This window comes from Pleurodeles waltl, chromosome 10, assembly GCF_031143425.1.
Source record: "Pleurodeles waltl isolate 20211129_DDA chromosome 10, aPleWal1.hap1.20221129, whole genome shotgun sequence".
NCBI lineage: Eukaryota > Metazoa > Chordata > Amphibia > Caudata > Salamandridae > Pleurodeles > Pleurodeles waltl.
Window position 1 is genome coordinate 31167906 of NC_090449.1, and position 19947 is coordinate 31187852.

Sequence of the window (19947 nt, forward strand, 5' to 3'; positions counted from 1 at the left end):
GCTGTGAGGGAAGCTTGTGCACGCACTAGTAAACAAGAACTAAAATCATTTTGGGGTTTGGCTGAATACATGGCGAAATTTGTACAAAATGTTGCCATTGTCACAGTTCCCATGAGGGTATTGTTAAAAAAGGATGTTCCGTTTGTATAGAATACCGAGTGCCAATCAGCTTTCGAAAGAGTAAAGGAAGCAATTATCCAATCCCCACAATTAGGGAATTTTGATCCAAAACTTAAGACGTGGGTGACCACAGATGCTAGTGGCCAACGGTTGGGAGCAACATTATCTCAAGGTAGCAATGGACAAGAAAGAATCGTGGCCTTTGCATCAAGATCATTAAATTAAGCTGAAGGAAACCCTGGCATGTTTTTGGGCCATAACGCATTTTAAATTATTTTTGTGGGGTTTACCTTTCACTGTTAGAACTGATCATAAACCTTTAATTAACATATTCACTACCCAAGGTAGGGAACGCGCCACACCCCGCATAGCCAGGTGGATGATGGGCCTTGAGGGTTACAATTTTGACGTGATATATGTCCCAGGTAGCAAGAATACCATAGCCAGTTATTTGTCCAGGTCGACTAAAAGTGGCCCCACAGAACAAGAAATGCGGGATGGAATGTTGGAATTGCAGACATCTGAACCTGTGCTATAAGTGGAACTCGCAAGTCTTACCAAGGAAGAATGGATAAAAGAGACTAGGAATGACCGGATATTACAAATGCTACGGGAAAAAAATAGTCAGGGTTTGGCCTAGTAAGATAAAGGACGTAGAAGAGGATTTAAAAGGCTACTGGGACATCAGGTCAGAATTACACATTTCTGATGAATTGAGGTGAGAGAGTTGTACCTCCTAGTAAATTATGGGACAAATTAGTGAAGCTAGCACATGGGGGACATTTGGGACGAAGCCTTTACGAAGAACAAACTGCGAGCCACATATTGGTTCCCAAAGATGGAATGGTATGTAGAAGGTGTAGTTAAAGATTGTATTGCGTGTGCCATGAGTGACAAAACCAAAGTATTGTGAAAAACCCATTGTCACCTATGTGTGTCCCTGCAAAGCCCTGGGATAAATTAGGACTAGACATATTAGGACCTATAAACCATTTGGGAAGCCGGGGACGTTACATTTTTGTACTTGTGGATTATCATTCGCATTGGACAATGTTTAAGATTGTGAACCAAATAACAACAGTGGATGCTGTTAACTTTTTATCAGAAGCATTCATGAAAGAAGGGGTTCCCAGTATTCTGGTTACGGACAACGGGGTGCAATTCACTTCAGAGGTTATGAAGGAATTTCTTAATAATTGGGGTGTTCAACATTTTAGAACTGCATTGTATAACCCTCGGGCCAATGGATTAGTCGAGAGAATGAATAGGATGTTCAAGGAATGCATCCAAAGGGCAAGAGTTTCTGGCATGTCAGGGGAAGCAGCACTTAACCAAATGTTATGGTCACACCACACCACTCCTATTGCAGGTACAGGGCTATCACCATTTCAGTCCTTAAAGGGAAGGCTACCGGGAACCAAGCTCAACCCCAATTGGTTCAAAGGAGGGGAGCAAGTATGTGGGCAAAGGGAGGCATTTGCTGAGTGTATTCGACTAAAACAAGAAAAATACAGGAGATGGTACAACATAAAAAATGGCACCAAAGACAGACGATTGCATGTTGGGCAGTGGGTCAGGGTTAAACTACCAGTACGCACACAAAATGACTGCAGCAAATTTTCCAATCCATTTAGGATTAGAGAATTTTACAAGAATGTCGTCAAATTAGAGGATGGTAGAATCTGGAGTATGGACCGTATTGTAAGTCACTCGGAAATGAAGGACAGGTTGGAAAGAAGTTTGGCAGGAGGAAGTAATGACTCCAATCCAGGGGACATGCAACATAGGAGCAGCAACACCCAGAACACAATAAGTCCAGTATGACACAAAGATTTTGTTTTCCCACATTAAGGAGGGGAGATATGTTATAAGCACACTACCTGTGAAGTGATGTGAACCTGATCACAACTTTAAGAACCAATTTTGTATATAAGTAACCAATTGTTTACATTTGTTATCATTGTTTAAGCGTAGTTTTGAAATAACTATTCAGGCTAACTGTATATATATGTTTCCACTCAGATTGATTGTATATATAGTATTTTCACCAATGGTACACTCCCAAAGTCTCCTTAGAATCCTAAGGAGAATGGACTGGCCGGGAGCTTACCTTGGAATGTTGAGTGGAGCCAGTTAGGAGATGGCAAGGAGGAGTTTGTTGCAATAAAGTTGTCTTGATCTCAGTCAACAGAGTTCCTGTTGTATATAACTACACCCATCACTGGAATCAGTGAGGGTTTATTAATACGAGATGTTTGATACCAAACATCCCTGTTTTTAGTGAAGCCATCATGTAGCTGGGGAACTCATACTGACCAGTGTCCAGCATATGTACTGTAAACAGCTTCCCTGATCACTTACTATATCTAAGAATCGACAAAGACATAGCAGGGTCATATCTGGTCGTCATCTGTAATGTAATGCACCTTACCTTAGAGGTGTAAGGCCTGCTGTAGGGGTGACTTACAGATATTTCAGGCAGTTAGGGGACATGGCACACAGGCTGTGTGCCATGTTGTGTTCTCATTTTTTTAGGGCACCTTGTAACACAGACTGCAGTGGCAGTCTGTATGAGTTTGGTGCCGAGTCCCTTAGAGTGGCACAAGTTTTGCTGCAGCTCTTAGGGACCCTCTTTGGTACCAATGCCCTCGTACCAGGGGTACCACTTATTAGGGACTTACAGAGGTGCTGAAGGCCTGGGCACTTGGGGATCAAGTGGCCAGGTACCTTGTTTTTGGGAAAGGAACACTGGCACTGGGGACCTGGTTAGGAGGCACCCAGTGCACTTCAAAGTTGCATAAAAAACTAGGGCAAAAAGTGGGGGGCTGCCGCAACCAAAACCCTGTTTCTAACACTTGCCCACCCCTAAATGCTAAAAACACCCTTACCACCCAATACCCTTAACCTCGCCTAAACTCTAAAAACTCCCTTACAACCCAATGCTCTTAACCACCCTACACCCTTAGTGAAATTATATATATCTATATTTTTAAACCCACACACTTACTTTATACTTAACTTTTGTTGTAAAGGAACGTGTGATAAAGGTATATTTGTGGTAAGGGCATGCTTGGTAAAGGCATTGCATGGTAAAGGAATTGTGTGCTAAAGGCCTCCGGTTGTAAAGGCGGTATTGTAAACGCTGTCTCCCTTATCCCATCTAACATTACAACAGAGGCCCCTGCTAAAAGAACTACCACAGGATGGATAGGAAAAAGGATTTTCCTGTTAGAAAAAACCTCAACCCACCACGGTTACCCCTTGGTGGCATGCTTCATCATTGGGTTTCTTCCCTTTCCGCTACGGAGCAGGCGTACTACGACCAACAGGATACGTGGGATCACTGATGTAGTCTCGTCAATGTGAATCACAGGAGTGGTGGGGTCTTGGGTGAGTTAAAAATACCTGTCTCCTACTAATTTCAATTATTTAATAGATCTCTTGGAGGCGGTATGATTAAAACGAGGGCAGCAGAAGTGGGGGATGTAATGTACCGGACTTCCTAGTCTACATGTTTCGGAGCCTTACCCCTAGGTTCCTCTTCAGGACCAAGGTGGACTCCCTGGTGCCACTCCTAGTCGGACTACCTCTTATGAAAGCATAAATAATACATACTCAGTGATATGGTACAATTCACCTAACTAATGTGGTGTCATAAGATGATACCTATTGTTCATGGTGTACGTCATTGATATTCGGTCGTATCTGGACTCTCATATCATAGCTCCTCTGAGAGGGGTGTGTGCTTGTAGTCACACTTTCCTCAAAGCGACGCTCCCGCTCTGTACCTTATGCTCACCTCTCTTCGGATAGTTATTTTAGCTGGGCCTCTGTTGTAATGTTATATGAGCTATAAGGAGGACAGACCCAGCCCCACAACCTCCTTCTCCCTCTTTGTTTTTGTATCCTTTATCCAATCACCAGTCCTCAATCCCAAAGAAAATGAAGTGCCAATATCAGACCGAGTCCTTCAATGTCACAGGGTCAAATGTATCAACTTTATCCTGGCTGAGTTCAGTGTGTTCATAGCACTGAGAAGACCCTAGGTGAGATCGCTGCTTGAAAAGCAGAGGTGGTGTAGGAAGTTGGCTCTGTATGCAGTATTTCAAAGTAAGGAATAGTATGCACAGAGTCCAAGGGTTCCCCTTAGAGGTAAGATAGTGGCAAAAAGAGATAATACTAATGCTCTATTTTGTGGTAGTGTGGTCGAGCAGTAGGCTTATCCAAGGAGTAGTGTTAAGCATTTGTTGTACATACACACAGGCAATAAATGAGGAACACACACGCGTCGGGTTTTCAATGGTTTCTTATGAGAGATCAAGGGATCTCTTCAGCGTTGCAGGCAGGCAAGGAGGGGCTCCTCGGGGTAGCCACCACCTGGGTAAGGGAGAGGGCCTCCTGGGGGTCACTCCTGCACAGGAGTTCCGTTTCTTTAGGTGCTGGGGGCTGCGGGTGCAGGGTCTTTTCCAGCCGTCGGGAAATGGAGTTCAGGCAGTCGCGGTCAGGGGGAGCCACGGGATTCCCTCTGCAGGCGTCGCTGTGGGGGCTCAGGGGGGACAACTTTGGTTACTCACAGTCTTGGAGTCGCCGGAGGGTCCTCCCTGAGGTGTTGGTTCTCCACCAGTCGAGTCGGGGTCGCCGGGTGCAGTGTTGCAAGTCTCACCCTTCTTGCGGGGAGTTGCAGGGGTCTTTAAATCTGCTCCTTGTAACAAAGTTGCAGTTCTTTTGGAGCAGTGCCGCTGTCCTCGGGAGTTTCTTGTCTTTCTTGAAGCAGGGCAGTCCTCAGAGGATTCAGAGGTCGCTGGTCCCTTGGAAAGCGTCGCTGGAGCAGGTTTCTTTGGAAGGCAGGAGACAGGCTGGTAAGTCTGGAGCCAAGGCAGTTGGTGTCTTCTGTTCTTCCTCTGCAGGGGTTTTTCAGCTCAGCAGTCCTCTTCTTCTTGTAGTTTCAGGAATCTAAATTCTTAGGTTCAGGGAAGCCCTTAAATACTAAATTTAAGGGCGTGTTTAGGTCTGGGGGTTAGTAGCCAATGGCTACTAGCCCTGAGGGTGGGTACACCCTCTTTGTGCCTCCTCCCAAGGGGAGGGGGTCACATTCCTATCCCTATTGGGGGAATCCTCCTTCTAGAAGATGGAGGATTTCTAAAAGTCAGAGTCACCTCAGCTCAGGACACCTTTGGGGCTGTCCTGACTGGCCAGTGACTCCTCCTTGTTTTTCTCATTATCTCTCCTGGACTTGCTGCCAAAAGTGGGGGCTGTGTCCAGGGGGCGGGCATCTCCACTAGCTGGAGTGCCCTGGGGCACTGTAACACGAAGCTTGAGCCTTTGAAGCTCACTGCTAGGTGTTACAGTTCCTGCAGGGGGGAGGTGTGAAGCACCTCCACCCAGAGCAGGCTTTGTTTCTGTCCTCAGAGGGCACAAAGGCTCTCACCGCATGAGGTCAGAAACTCGTCTCTCAGCAGCAGGCTGGCACAGACCAGTCAGTCCTGCACTGAACAATTGGGTAAAATACAGGGGGCATCTCTAAGATGCTCTCTGTGTGCATTTTTTTAATAAATCCAACACTGGCATCAGTGTGGGTTTATTATTCTGAGAAGTTTGATACTAAACTTCCCAGTATTCAGTGTAGCCATTATGGAGCTGTGGAGTTCGTTTTTGACAGACTCCCAGACCATTTACTCTTATTGCTACCCTGCACTTACAATGTCTAAGGTTTTGCTTAGACACTGTAGGGGCATAGTGCTCATGCACTGGTGCCCTCACCTATGGTATAGTGCACCCTGCCTTAGGGCTGTAAGGCCTACTAGAAGGGTGACTTATCTATACTGCATAGGCAGTGTGAGGTCGGCATGGCACCCTGAGGGGAGTGCCATGTCGACTTACTCGTTTTGTTCTCATCAGCACACACAAGCTGGCAAGCAGTGTGTCTGTGCTGAGTGAGGGGTCCCCAGGGTGGCATAAGATATGCTGCAGCCCTTAGAGACCTTCCCTGGCATCAGGGCCCTTGGTACCAGGGGTACCAGTTACAAGGGACTTACCTGGATGCCAGGGTGTGCCAATTGTGGAGACAATGGTACATTTTAGGTGCAAGAACACTGGTGCTGGGGCCTGGTTAGCAGGGTCCCTGCACACTTCTCAGTCAAGTCAGCATCAGTATCAGGCAAAAAGTGGGGGGGTAACTGCAACAGGGAGACATTTCTTTACAGGTGGATATGAACGTCCTCACCAAAACCAGATAAACTATAAAGTTCCTTTTAATGAAAGGATTGGGCAAAGGTATCACTGTTCATCTAGATCAATTCTTGAATCTAGCAACTTCTCTGAACTGATCCAATCAGACATTCACACTTGAGTGACCTTATATGCCCATGAGTTATTCATCATATTGGTCAGACAGTGTCTTTGGTGGTGAGGTATCTTGCAGGAGTTTGTCCGAATGGGAGGAGATAGGCGCCAATTTCTCAGCTGTTAGCATAACCATTTTGTGATATCCTAGAGATCAGTGCGGTCCCCATTCTTCAGTAGAGCCCATGACACAATGATCGAAGTCCCTTTACTTTGCCAGACACTGAGGGGCTAGTCTCGGACATGTTGTGGGGCTCAAGGTCTTAAAAACTAAATATGTCAGAGAGGCTGAAGCTCAACCAGGATTGAGTTTTTGTAATAACTACAGGGCCCCACGCACAGAAGGAAAATATGGCAGTGGTTGGATATGCCCCTATTAAGCAATGAGTTTCATCAAACTATATCTTGTACAGGTACAAACAATGAGTAAGTACTATATCTATATATGCAAGGTGTATCTAGGCGCTGGAGTGACATTTGTCACGGGGTTAAATTATAAAAAAAGGTCCGCTCTGAACAAACAATACCTATGGTGGGAGGGACTGTACTGAGAGACTGTGCATAATTTAGAAGCCATGAAAGAGAAGCTCTGGCCTCCTATCCGGCTGTGTTTTGCCTAGTACAGCTATAACAAAAATGTGCCTGAAACTCTTACCTGACATTGGAAATGTGTAGTGAGGAGTTCAATTTCTGAACACTCAGGAGAAGTCCATGGCAATCAATACCTTGCACACAAGACATAGATATTTCAACTTAATTCTCTTGTCAATTTTTAAACCACTGATGTTTGTGGTCCCGTCATCTTAGCTTCATAATTAGCCATATCCCAGAGTTGTGTGTCACAGATAATCTGTGCAGAGACTTTTTGGTAATCTGAACATGTAGCGCAGCTGATAGTCAAGGCAGGAATGCACCAATTATCCTACTGTACGTGAACTCATGGAAGAACGTGAAACATACAATTTTTCTCAGTTTCATTAACCCAAAGATACATAAAACGACCACAATAAAGTATTTAGTATAGTCTATAACATATACATAGGCCTCATGGCAACAAGAGAAGGTGTTGTGCTAAGTGTTGCGCTAACAAAAATCTACATTTTCTGTAAATATCCACTATATTATGTATTATATAGCACTACACCACCATCTGGAGAATATAATTAAAACAATATTCATTTCTCTCTATCTTGTGGGCCTTAAGAAGTAAGCATTACATTCCCCGAAATTGACCTTTCTGTAGTTTATCAATCCTGTCCACAAGGTCTTCTATTCTTGGCTCCAGATTTCCAGCTGCAGGAAAAAAGAGAATTATATAATATAACAATCTCATTTAGAGGGGTCTTTTATGGAGAGTCACTGTAATTAATGTACCTACCATTAAGCACGCCTCTATTTTGTATCATGGACATCTCAATTCATTTTCCTCCTGATAACTTGTCACATCTTCTGTTTTCCCAGATGTCCATCTAAACCTTTTCTTGTGATTTTATTTAACTATTTCATTTTCCGACAATAGGTACCCATTTTTACACTGCAACCTGTCATAATTTGTTTTTGATTTTTTCAATTTACAGTCTCTCTCCACTTTTCCTCTCTCTCTCTCTCTATATATATATATATATATATATATATATATATATATATATATATATATATATATATATATATACACACACACACATATTTTTGAAGATACTCAGAGTTAATACCAATGGGCAATAAAATATATTCGAGATTACCCCCAAAATACAGCAAATGTCCTTTGTACATTGTTAAAGGAATTAAAAAAGACCTGGAAGAAACACCTTTTTAGAAGAAAGACTTCTACGCTCAACTCCACACAGGCATCCAAGATCTTGTACTGGCCAACCCCCATAGTCTTCCAGCAACCAAAGGCCCGTCTTTTTTTCCCCACTGTTGTGCCACAATTCCACAGTAAAATTACATAAGGGGCCACACTGTGCTTTATGGTAGTAGCAGGACGTCGCAAAAATAAATAAATAAATAAACACTTTAATTTGACTGCAAGGGGTGTCCCTCTGGGCCCCCCTGCTCAAGGACGGGGGAGTCAGGGTACCCCCACGCTGTACCCTTATTCCTTTTTAATTGTTTTCTACAATACAGGGACTGAGTCCCAGAGTCATAAAATGTCAGCCACAACTTTCCACTCATGTTTCAGCTAGCTAACCAGATTGCACATTTTGACCTTGCAGTACCGCTTTAGTACTGAGGGAGTACCGCGTTAGCCCATCATCTCTTGCGTTTTAAGCTTGTGGTACGCCAAAGAAGTACCACAAAAGTACATCACTCGATATCTACACAGGTCGGGCATTTGCCGCCATCCTTTTGGCAATTCTTGTTCAGTTTTGCTATGGTTTTTGCTAAACTTTATTGTTCGGGAAGGTGCTGGGCTTCATCAGTCTAAAGATAAACATTGTCTTAAGGCCAAAATGTTTTTTTGGTTTCAAAAAGCACACATTACCGGTACTTCCTGGCACTCAAGTGAACTACTATAATTGTGGATGCGCTATCGCATGCTGCCCCTGTGAAAGGGCAGCATACTGTAATTCAAGTGACACTAGCCATTTGCTGAAATGGGTTGATGCTTTGCCCTCTGATGAATTCTGGAGTGGATGGAAGGAAAATATGAATGACATAGACACAGACAAATGGATGAAGTGTGGCTGAAAACCCCCATAAATAACTATGTCATACACACACATATATTTTTTTATGTATTTATTTATTTTTAAATTGAAAGGTATTGGCTAACACAGACCTAAAAAAGCTAATTGTAATGCCATTGGCTGCAAGCCTCTTGTCTTTGAGAAAAAAAGGGAAAAAATAAAGAAGAAAAGAAGGAAGAAAGGAATGAATGAAAGAAGGAACAGTGGCATGAAGGAACCAAGGAACGAAGGAGCAAAAGTAGTAAAATCAAAAGGTATTAGCTAACACAGACCTAAAAAGTACAACTGTTGTGCCACTGGCTGCCATTCTTGCCTGAAAGGGAAGGAAGAAATGAAAGAGAAGAAACAAGAAGGAAGGTGGGAGGAAAGAAGGAATGCAAGAAAAAAGAAGAAAGAAGGAAGGCCGGCAGAAAAGGAAGTAAAGAAAGAAGGCAAAAGAGAAAGACAGGAAGGAATGAAGGAAAAAAGAAAGCAGCGAAAAAGAAAGAAAAAAATGTTTCAACTCCTACAAATTAAACACAATAAAGTCTGATTTTATTTTGGGGCAAAATTTAATAAAAGACCATTTGTGAAAGTGAGTACAGAGAATAATTTAATACAGAACAGTTTCAAATAGAGGCAATCTGGTACGGTGTGAAAAAGCAGTAGTAACAAACAAAGGACACTTCAAAAGGAATTTACAACAGCATTTGAAGGAGAAAGCAACTGATAAAGCGGATGTGCTCAGCACATGAAGAACTTTTAGACAGCATCCTGCTGTTACATCACGATCGCAACACAAAGGCAATACAAAATTAGTAGAATAAAAACAAAAATACTGGCACTTAAGGTAACTATGTTGTGTGCGGATGTGCTCATTATGCAAGACCAAAATGCAGTCACTCAAAGTGAAGTTAACCAGTGGCTTAAGTAGGTTGACCCATTGCCCATACTGTATACTGCAGTGGGAGGAAGCAAAATGTGAATGACAACGACAGACTGGCTGAAATCACATTCAAGTAAGTAAATTATACTTATAATTTAAGTAAAATGAAAAGGCCTTGGTTAACGCCAGACCTAAAAAGCACACATTCTGGACCAAAATCCAGCTTTCTGCCCAATATGGTGTTATTCTGATTGGCCATTTTGGCTATAGATGTGTCTAAAGTTCCTATGGGAAAAATTTAGAACGCACCCCTTTACTCTGCCCCCACTTGACTGATTAATCCAAAACTTTACAGGAAGTAGCTGATGAGGATGAACCTTTTTTTGTAAAGTTTTGAAGATTCTTCAAACGGTGTCAAAGTAAAACAAAAAAGAGTCAATTTCCTATAGAAACCTGGCACTAACTGTAATTACACAGTGGTGACTATATATGTTTATATTCTCACACGAAAAAACTCTGCTAAACCTGACTTAGGAGTCAAACACATGAAACCACTGAAATTCACGAGTTATGGCTATTAACACATGCCAAACTATCTATGGGCAAAGCCAGACACTCATTTTAGAGTTTGGCTTTTCATGTGATGTTTTTTCCACTTCCTGAAACTCGAGTTTCAGAAACAGCTCGTGAGTCAACCACAAAATGGTGTTCGAATCCAGCACCTAAAATGGCCTCTGGCGGACAGTTAAGGAGTGTTATGTTTGTGGCTCAAACTTGTAAAACCACTGAAATTCGACAGTTATGTTTTTGAGGACACTCAAAACACAATATAACTCAGTCGTCCACCGTGTTGTTCTCCGGTTCACTTTTTTTTGTGTATCTGTGCCATGGGCCAGTAAGTGTTTTATGCATGGCAAACAACTGTGATTTATGTTGTATTTTGAGTGCGCTCACTAGCACGTTTCAGACGTTTTAAGCATCTGAGCCACAAACTTAACTTAGTTTTTAGTTGTTTTTTTTTCTGTGGAAACAAATATAATATATGAGCGTCTATAAAACATGTAAAAAAAAAAGCCATTCTCTAATTGCCTTATTGCTGTCAAGTCGTGGTGTTTCCAGCATATATTACGAACAGTGCTGTGGGTGAGAAATGTTATTGTTTGGAGTTGCCATGTCCAAGGTCAGATGAAGAAATTTTCTGTGACACTATTATTACCATTCTAACTATTATTTCTGAAATCTCAAAAATCACATAATGTTGGCACGGATGAATTCACCTGGTGTACTTGTGGTCTTGGCTTATTTCTCTCTCCCAACTGTACTAATAGGCTTGATAACAATGATAAGAACCAAAATATTCAGGATTAGAAAAGTGATGTCTTGCTGGAATGGAAAGAGGTGGCAATTATGAGTGGGCATTGGACACCAGTGGACTTTTCTTTAGGATCATTGTGATCCTGTCACTTCTAAAGACCTTTGATAAGGACTGCTGCTGAGTCAGATGAATCTCAGGTACACGTGGCAGTACAGTATTGCGTCCATGCGGAGAGAAGGGACCAGAACCTACAAGGTGGTTAAGAAGTCAGCTTCCAGTAGCAAGGAATACCAGCTGTGGGCAAGGTCAACTGATGCCAAACAATCTTTGAGTTGAATGGTCAGCCAGAACTTGAGGTCCATGTGAACACTACATGACTTGTTGCTGATGACAAATTGATGAACGACTACAATTCCAAGCAGGAGATTTATTAAAGGAAAGTCTAGGCTTAGAACCATGATATATGGGATAATAAAGTTATTTGGACAATAAAATCACTGTTTAGCACATTTTCTGCCCCATTAATGTATGAAAATTCCCATTTAAAGACTTTGCATAATTGCCACCCTGAACAGAAATTCAACGTGACAGAGTTGAAATGTGACCCTTCCGAGTTTGAATAAGCCCTACTGATCAGCTAAAAATGATTTACATAAAGCATACCTTTCTGGAGCTTTTTCACAAGCTTTAGAAGATTTTCCACATCTAAAGCCGACTCTGCAAAAACATAAGTTTTGGGAGAGAGAGGGGGAGGAGATTAGAATGAATCGTTTTATTTTGAGCGAAAAAGTAAAAGTAGGACATAATAAAACAATCTAAAATGTTACAGGCATACCAAATAGTTACACCTCAGTTTTTAATGGCTCCGACATCATTTAAAATAAAAATGCTTGAAAACTTGTGGTACACAACCTTGCTAATGTACGCTGCTCAGCTACTTTTGGCAACAAATTATTCACAATCTGCATTGTATTTAAGATAAAGAATGGAGCCATCACTATTTATACACATATATACACACACACACAAAATGTAAAATTATTTAATTAAAAATGATAGTGTGTTTTAAATAGATAACCGATAGCGCTGCCATCATTTTTTGTCTGCTTTGAACAGTATTTTGTCGCTCATATCTATTGTTACCAATTCTTAAAAATACATATAAATTGGGTTTTGACTCCACACAGAGACAGTGTTACCTCGTGCTATTGGCCAACAGAGGTAGTTCGTACATTATCAGGCCCAATTCAGCCGGCAAAGTCCAGATTTGTTAAGCCAAAAATTGCTTTATTGTAGTCACCCACCTAAAATCGCCTATGCTTCAAGGTGTGTCAAGGGGGAACCTTAACATCCTCCTATTTATTTCCTAAGTCTCCCTTTTTTCCAATTTAAAAATGTTGGCAAGCATGGTACTGTTTTGCCTAAGGAGCACTTGCACGAGAGACTCTTCTACTTTCCGAAATCAGTATGATTCATCATATATTCAATTCATTGTACCTTGTATATAGCAATAGTTTCCTTTTTTTTACGCTGCAGCAGGTATCTAAAAAACGTTTTCTCGGGACTCAAACTACAAGTCAAACTCTATTGTGTTTGTTATTCAACATTGTTAATTTAACACAAGCAAAGTGCGTCATTTTTAATTCACAGGGACACTATAGTACTAACCTTTTGAAACAAAAATAAAAAAATAAATGAAAAAGAAAAACACCGGCTACGGGAGTACTGTGCGCGTGCGCAATGCTTTGGCGCGCGCACAAAGTAAATCAAACCGTCAATATCTCTCACAGCCTTTCAAAAGCCAACCGAGGCGTTTCGTAAAGAAAATATTCGGAGCTATCCACTCACCAAGTACGTGAGTTTCCATTCTCTTATTTAACAGACTTCTACCAGAGAGTAAATACAATACGTGAGAAGACCAACGCTATCAAACGAATTTTTGCCACAAAAACAGCGCGTGTGCACTGGGGGGGCGGGGTCAAGGCTTACCCGCGGGTCCTAGAGAATTCCAGAAAGGATCCAAGATGTCCGCCTCCCTGAAACGAGCAGTCACCAACCTAAGATGGCCGCCAATCGAAACGCTTGCAAATACGTGGTGTGCCTCTCTTCTGACAAACGTCGTCCCGAAGAGAGACGTGACCTCGAAGAGATCCCGTTCCAATATGTCCGCCGGTCCGTGTATCCCGGAAGTGTTGCCGTTCTACGGTTTCTGAGAAAGGCTCGGGCCCGTCCAGGTCACCATTGGTGCATCATCCCAGGCCAGGTAACCTGAACATTAGTGGTTTGATTGGTTGTCAGCGATAGGTTTTACATGGGGCACAACGAATAACGATAACCCGGGCACGTGGTGTTTCCCATGCGTGTAGCAAGAATAATTATTACGAAAGTCAAAACGAACACTAGGCTTAAAATGCAACTTCTAATATGATGTTTGTTCTTCTAATATTTTGTTGCCGAATACGCACGGTTGCAGCATTTGTGCCTCAAAAGAGGTTGTTTTAGACAGGTTAGCAAACTTATTATAACATCCCTGAAATTCACAGGAACGGTCCCGATTTTATGTCATCACAAGGCCAGCATGTAGCGATGTCGCCTTATTAGCAGTTGGCAAACACGAACCAAACCAGCCACTTTTAGGCCACTGAATGTTGGTACACCTCAGGAAATATAATATTGCAAGCAGAGGGGAGGAACTATTCTCGTGCGTCTTCCTACATTTCGTATGATTATTGTGACCTGACTTTTAAATTCCAAGAAACCGGGACATTTTATCAACAACTAGGATACAATTTTGCAGAGGCACTGAGTCACGTAACGAATAGAATCACCCGACTTAGAAAAAAATTAACTGTGGTGTCAAGATTCTAATTGTTGTGGTAGTAACATTGTTTAAAATTAACTGCAACGTTGATGCAGAGTAAGTGTCATTTACATGCTTTTTGGTAAAAGCTGCTAACTAATCTTCTGTGGGTGCATATGAAAAATACTCACCCTCTAGCCATTCCTCTTTAAAAAACTATATATATATGTATATATATATATATATATACACACACACACACACCCAGACATCTGCAGGACAGATAGTAGAAACTCTAGAAACGAGAATTGTCTCGCCAATGTGAGAGCAATTGGCTTTGACAGTGTCTTTTAGCCTTGTTGTACAGCAGCATGGCTAAATGCTAAGGGGGGAAATAGCGATATGACGTGGCCAGCACTTACGTGTCATAGCCCTTTTTTCCCTATAGGGCGGTTGAGGGGTGGCAACACAGATAACAAGAGAGTGTGAGATGAAAGGTTCAAAAGGGACAGAAAGAAGGTGGAGGGACCAGGCAACAAGTCAGGGTAGGGAGGGACATGACGCAACCAGGGCTGACTGTGTCATGTCTCTTTTGCTTCTTATGGTGGGTGGAGGGAGGAACAACACGGACAAGTGGAGGTGGGAGGGACTAAGCAACATTCACAACGGGAGGGAGGGGAGTGGGATGGAAGGAGCAATACAGACAACTGTGGCAGGTGGGAGGGAGTAAGCAATTTGGACACGGGGTCAGAGTTAAGAATCAACCCAATGATAAGAAAAAACAACAAATATTTGCAATGCAATGAATCCCGCGTTTGCTCGAGTTGGAGCTATTAGTGTTGTAAATTCCTAACTGGACTTTTCTTGCCACATAAATTGAAAATGTAAAGTAAAACAGTTGACATCAGCAAGCCGATTCAAAGCGCCATGGCCGCCGTGAACGTGAGAGCGAAGGAGAGACACAAAAGGAAAAAGACGTTTGGTAGCAGCCAAATGTATTGGCAAACGTGCAATTATCCATGTAACAGGGTTGGTGTCCAAGGCAGTAACAAAACCGCCCCAAGGAAGGATAAACATAAAGCATTTACCAATGATAACAAAGAATTTTTGAAAGGGGGACCAATGAACGAGTCATGATGTCAGTAAAGCAGTGCTTGCACGCTGCTATGCTCGACCTAAAAATAGTACCTCAATCACAGCGTGAGCAGTGGAAGGATGCTAGTCAAGGTGAAGCAATCAGCACGTGGGTTATTCACCACATTAAAAAAGAAGGTTAAGCCAGTACACGCTTGCCAATTGCAAGGAAGCAAATAAGAGTGACAATGAAGCCAACACATTTTAAGTGGTGGATATGCTTCATGCCCCTTGTAGAGAAAAATATCTCTCACGAGACACAGCAAGACCTAGAAATGGGACTGGCAGGGCAACAATAGACAAGACATAAAGAGTGGCATCTGAGTATTGTAGCTTTTACATAGTTTCTTCATACACCTAATCAAATTGTGTAAAATTAAATGCTCTAATTTGTATTCAGTTCCTGGGCGACCTTTCGGGGTGCATAGTTGAAAAAGTTTGTGTTTATAAGTTAGTCAACAAGGGAAGTAATGGGTGAAGTCCATATGGTTTGGGGCCATGTTCTAAATATGTTGCATTGAGTTTGCTGTGAATAAACAAGGAATGCATCAGAGTAAGTGAGATTAAACATAATCACTCATGGGTATATTTATGGTCTTTCAGGAGTGATCTGTGTCGTCAGCAGAAAAACGCTCTGATGTGGATTCCTTGGGTACACTACTGATAAAATATATGAACATCAGCAGAAGCTCAACCCCTGAACACATTGTTAAGCAACCCATGACATACTGTGTAGTGACTGACTCAATATAAACCTAATCCGGGAAAGACTGGACTAACCAGTGAGTGCTTTATGTAATTTATAATGGGCAACCAAAGAAACAGTGTTAAGCAACAGTAAAGAGACCACCCATCCACAGTCCTTCCCCAGGAGACCCAGCTTATAAGCCTCAATGGTGTACATAGGTTGTGAACCCACACAAGAATGATAGTGGCACATCCCACTGCAAACAACAGTATATTGGTGTGTGGGTCCATCTGGTAGAGTAGGGCTTACTCTAGTGCAGCAGATAGCAGCAACCAGTAAATATATTGGAAATTGGCAGCAGGCTAGAGGTACTACTTTAGACTCTATTGCTTTTATGGTGTCAGTAATCAATAGCAGTGGTATGAGCAGATCATCATGATGCTTCCTGCTGATCTCAGATACAAAGCATTTTGAGGCATAATGAGTTTTCAGAATCCTAATGAGGAGGTGGGGGAGATGGTATAGGAATGGAGGAAACACTGGACCTCTGAATTCTTGGACCACCCAGATAATGTAACAGAGTCCGCTTATAAGAAGAAACAGCAGTTGCAAATTAGTCTGTCCCCCCTGTAGGGTGATGGGAAAATTCTCCTTCAAGTAAGAGCCCAAGGAAGGATAACCAGGTTACTGAAGTTGGTATGTGAAGAAGCAGGCGCACCAAAAGTCCTCAACAGGAATATCAGCTGACAAAACTGGTGTAGAAATACAGGTGTCAATATAAAGTGTGTTTCTCTTGAAAGTCAAAAAATGGTGTTGTTAAACTACACATGGAAAAACAAAAACATATACAGTACAGACTGTTCACCAAAATGTTTACTGTCTGGTTTAAAGTGGTTATCCAGTACAGAGACATTACAAAAAATGTTTTCTATTATGTAGTTCTCAATCTCTAATAATCACAAATAGGCATTTAAGATTGTCCTTTGTTTTATGATGCCAGCTTGAGTTTTGAGACATATTGTGATATCATTCACCAGAAAGCCTCTTTAAATATTTTGTACATTAAGCAACAGCACAAACACTTCCTGTCTAACAAGCTTTGGCGCAAAGTTCTAGAAGTGTGAGGCCTGCTTTGTACTCTAGAGTTGGATATGGCTCACTATATCCTGGCCCATACGGGAGCATGCTTTCAGGAAGAGGGTAATAAACCGGGTACCTTGCTGTCTCGCAAACTGCAGGCCCTGCAGACACATTAGCAAATCAAGGTGGGTGCTCACACCACAACGGAGGGCAGGCATTAGGCCTTTTGGTCCTTTTTCCAGTCTCTATACTTGGCCTAACAGCCTGACACCACTCGTAGAGAGATGCTCTTGAACTTGTTCACTCCTCATAAGGGCTCTGCAGCTGTGGGACTAACCGGTACCATAGCCATGGCTGAAATTCTCAAAGTAATTGGCTAACTCAAGATCTCTAAAGCCCTGGAACAGACTGCTTCACCCCCTTATTCTACAGTCTTTTTGCCCCTCAGCTTCACCCAATCATCACTCCTCTCTTCAACTCCCTTATCGTGAACAGGGGAGCATCCTCCTGCATGAAAGAACCAGCTATCGCCATCAGAACCAAACCGGGCAAAGACCCCACTCTTTGTCTCTTCTACTGCCTGATTTCCTTCCTGACTGTGGATCTAAAACTTATTGCAAAGGTTCTAGCTAACCTTCTCGAGGCGTTGTTACCTGACTTGATCTATATTCATCAGGGGTCTTTCATTGTTGACCACTCCATTAGTGACAAAACAAAACTCTTCCTCCACCTTATCCACGTGGCCAGGAGGAAGGGGAGAGCGGCAGTCCTCCTGTCTTTAGATGCTGAAAAAGCTTTCGACAGGGTGGACTGGAGTATGCTGTTCATGGGTCTCTAAACAATGGATTATGATGCTCTATGGCAAACCTCATGCAAAATTTACGGTCAATGGCCACCCATCGACTCCACAGCATTCTTCCCCATCTACATCTGTCGGGTCACCCGCCAGAGTTATCCTCTGTCTTCCCTCCTGTTTGATCTTTTACTGAAACCTCGTTCTCCAGAGCATCAGGGACAATCCCCAAATCCACAGTATCTCCTTCTGTAGAGATACCTTCAAAGTTTCACATTCACAGTCGATATCCTACTAATCCTTACAGAGCCCCAACTCTCCATTCAAGCGCTAATACTGCTACTGTAGGAATTTGAGACGGTAGCCGATCTTTGGATCAATATGAAATTTGAAGGCATGGCCTGGTTGTTGGGGGGGGGGGGGGGGGGGTGGCCTGGTTGTTGGGGGGGGGGGGGGGGGGGGGGGTTGTACCATAGCAGAGACCCTTACCAGTGCAATGCCTTTTCGCTGGATAACCACCTTCATAAGATTTTTGGAGATCTGTCTGATACCAACTCTCTCTACTTGCCTTGCGCCTCCCTCAACATTGAATTCCTCCTACATGACACCAAGGTATCCTTACTCGCTTGAAGGACTCATCGCTCTCCTCAATGGGATGCATCACAGCCCTCAAGATGACACTTTCCCCCACTTCTTATAACTCTTCCAGGCCATGTTCTTGTTTGGGGGTTGGAGGGGAGCGGCGTGGGGGGATGAGGGACGTTCTTGCTTAGCCTTCCAGACATCCCAGTGAGGGGGATCTGGGGGTACCACACTTGCTCTGTTCCTACAAAGCTTCCCAGCTATGTTAAATGATCGAATGGCTTAAAGAGAAAACTGATAAACCTTGGTTTTCTATAGACCAGAACTTTGCATCTATACCATTGGGTGAGGTCCAGTGGTCCCCAAACCCTCAATAGTCCAGCTCCTGTACCTTTCACCTTTATCTAGAGTTCCCCTTACTGTCTCCGACTCGGTTGCACTAAACAGGCTCTTACCTCCTTTCCTTCCCCTCGTGCTCCAATTGTGGACAACCAAGAGTTCTCTCCAGGACAGTAAGTACGAGGCTTCCACATATGGAGGGAGAAAAGGCTGCTTCATTCTCCACAATTACGTTATGGGACACAAAGTTTGGACCTTCGAGGAGCTCAAGCTCGACTATGGGATACCGGAGACTGAATGATTTCACTATACTCAGTTTCACCATTGAATTGTCCATCCTAGTGTCAAAGTAGAGACCACCAGATCACTCACCACCTTCGAACATTTTCTTTATGGTCTCATCTCCCAAGTGCATCTGATCTCCAATATTTACAGCCTCCTCAATACCTGGACAACAGCACCAAAAAACACCATACCAACTACACTGGAAGAAAGACCTACAGTTTACAGTAGACACTAAACAATTGCAGGAAGTATTCAACCGCAAAACTATTTCACAGGGCAATGGAAATCCGATACAAAATTCTGTACCGCTGGCACCTCCGACCCAGCTCCTGCACACCACTAGCACTGCATACCCTGTGACATTCTGGCACAGTTGTGTTCACATGGTCCTCTCCTACACATCCTATGGTCCTGCCTCCCTGTAGAGGCCTTTTGGGACGCTCTGTTTTAGCCAATCTTTCAGATTCAGGGCTGCAAACTTGACAAATGGAACTAGCCAACCTAGGAAGACCTGCCAAAGACTTTTATCCCTTCCATTCCACAGTGGGCAAGTCCATCTTTCTTTTCTTTTTGGCCGCAGAGCGCACAATCCTTTGCCTCTGTGGGTGACCCATCGCCCCTACGTACTAACTCTGGCTCCATAAATTGTGGCTCTTATTGAGCCATGAGAAAATTGCCCATAATATAGTGGACAAACCTCGACTCTGTCGCAAACTCTGGAACCCTATCCTTCTTTACTTGATCTCTGACTTTCATGGCAGGACATGCCCCCAGAGGCTCTATGCCTTAGACCTGATAGTCATAATGCAGCTACCATGCTACGGTGTGGCCCTCCCTGCTTACTCTGACAGATAAACTGCAACACCCCAACGTTCATGCAGTTGGTGCAGAGGGTAGACTGAAGGGGGGTGGCT

The 19947-nt window shown here is 43.0% G+C and overlaps 2 protein-coding genes across 3 annotated transcripts in view; one reads left to right on the forward strand and one right to left on the reverse strand.

The window, feature by feature from the left end:
- The window catches only part of SYCE1 (synaptonemal complex central element protein 1), a 439580-nt gene extending 426260 nt beyond the window's left edge, over positions 1-13320 (reverse strand). Inside the window, exons 1-3 of the mRNA XM_069209539.1 lie at positions 13181-13320; positions 11996-12049; positions 7696-7755 (exon numbers count right to left, since the gene is read on the reverse strand). Of these exons, the coding sequence (XP_069065640.1) occupies positions 7696-7755; positions 11996-12049; positions 13181-13199 (133 nt within the window). The 5' untranslated portion in view covers positions 13200-13320. The remainder of the gene's footprint in view (positions 1-7695; positions 7756-11995; positions 12050-13180) is intronic.
- Positions 13321-13337: 17 nt separating this feature from the next.
- The window catches only part of FTSJ1 (FtsJ RNA 2'-O-methyltransferase 1), a 29397-nt gene continuing 22787 nt past the window's right edge, over positions 13338-19947 (forward strand). Inside the window, exon 1 of one of the 2 annotated variants that reach the window (XM_069209538.1) lies at positions 13338-13595. The gene's annotated coding sequence lies outside the window, so the exon portion shown is untranslated. The remainder of the gene's footprint in view (positions 13596-19947) is intronic. The other variant, XM_069209537.1, reaches the window with a different exon arrangement.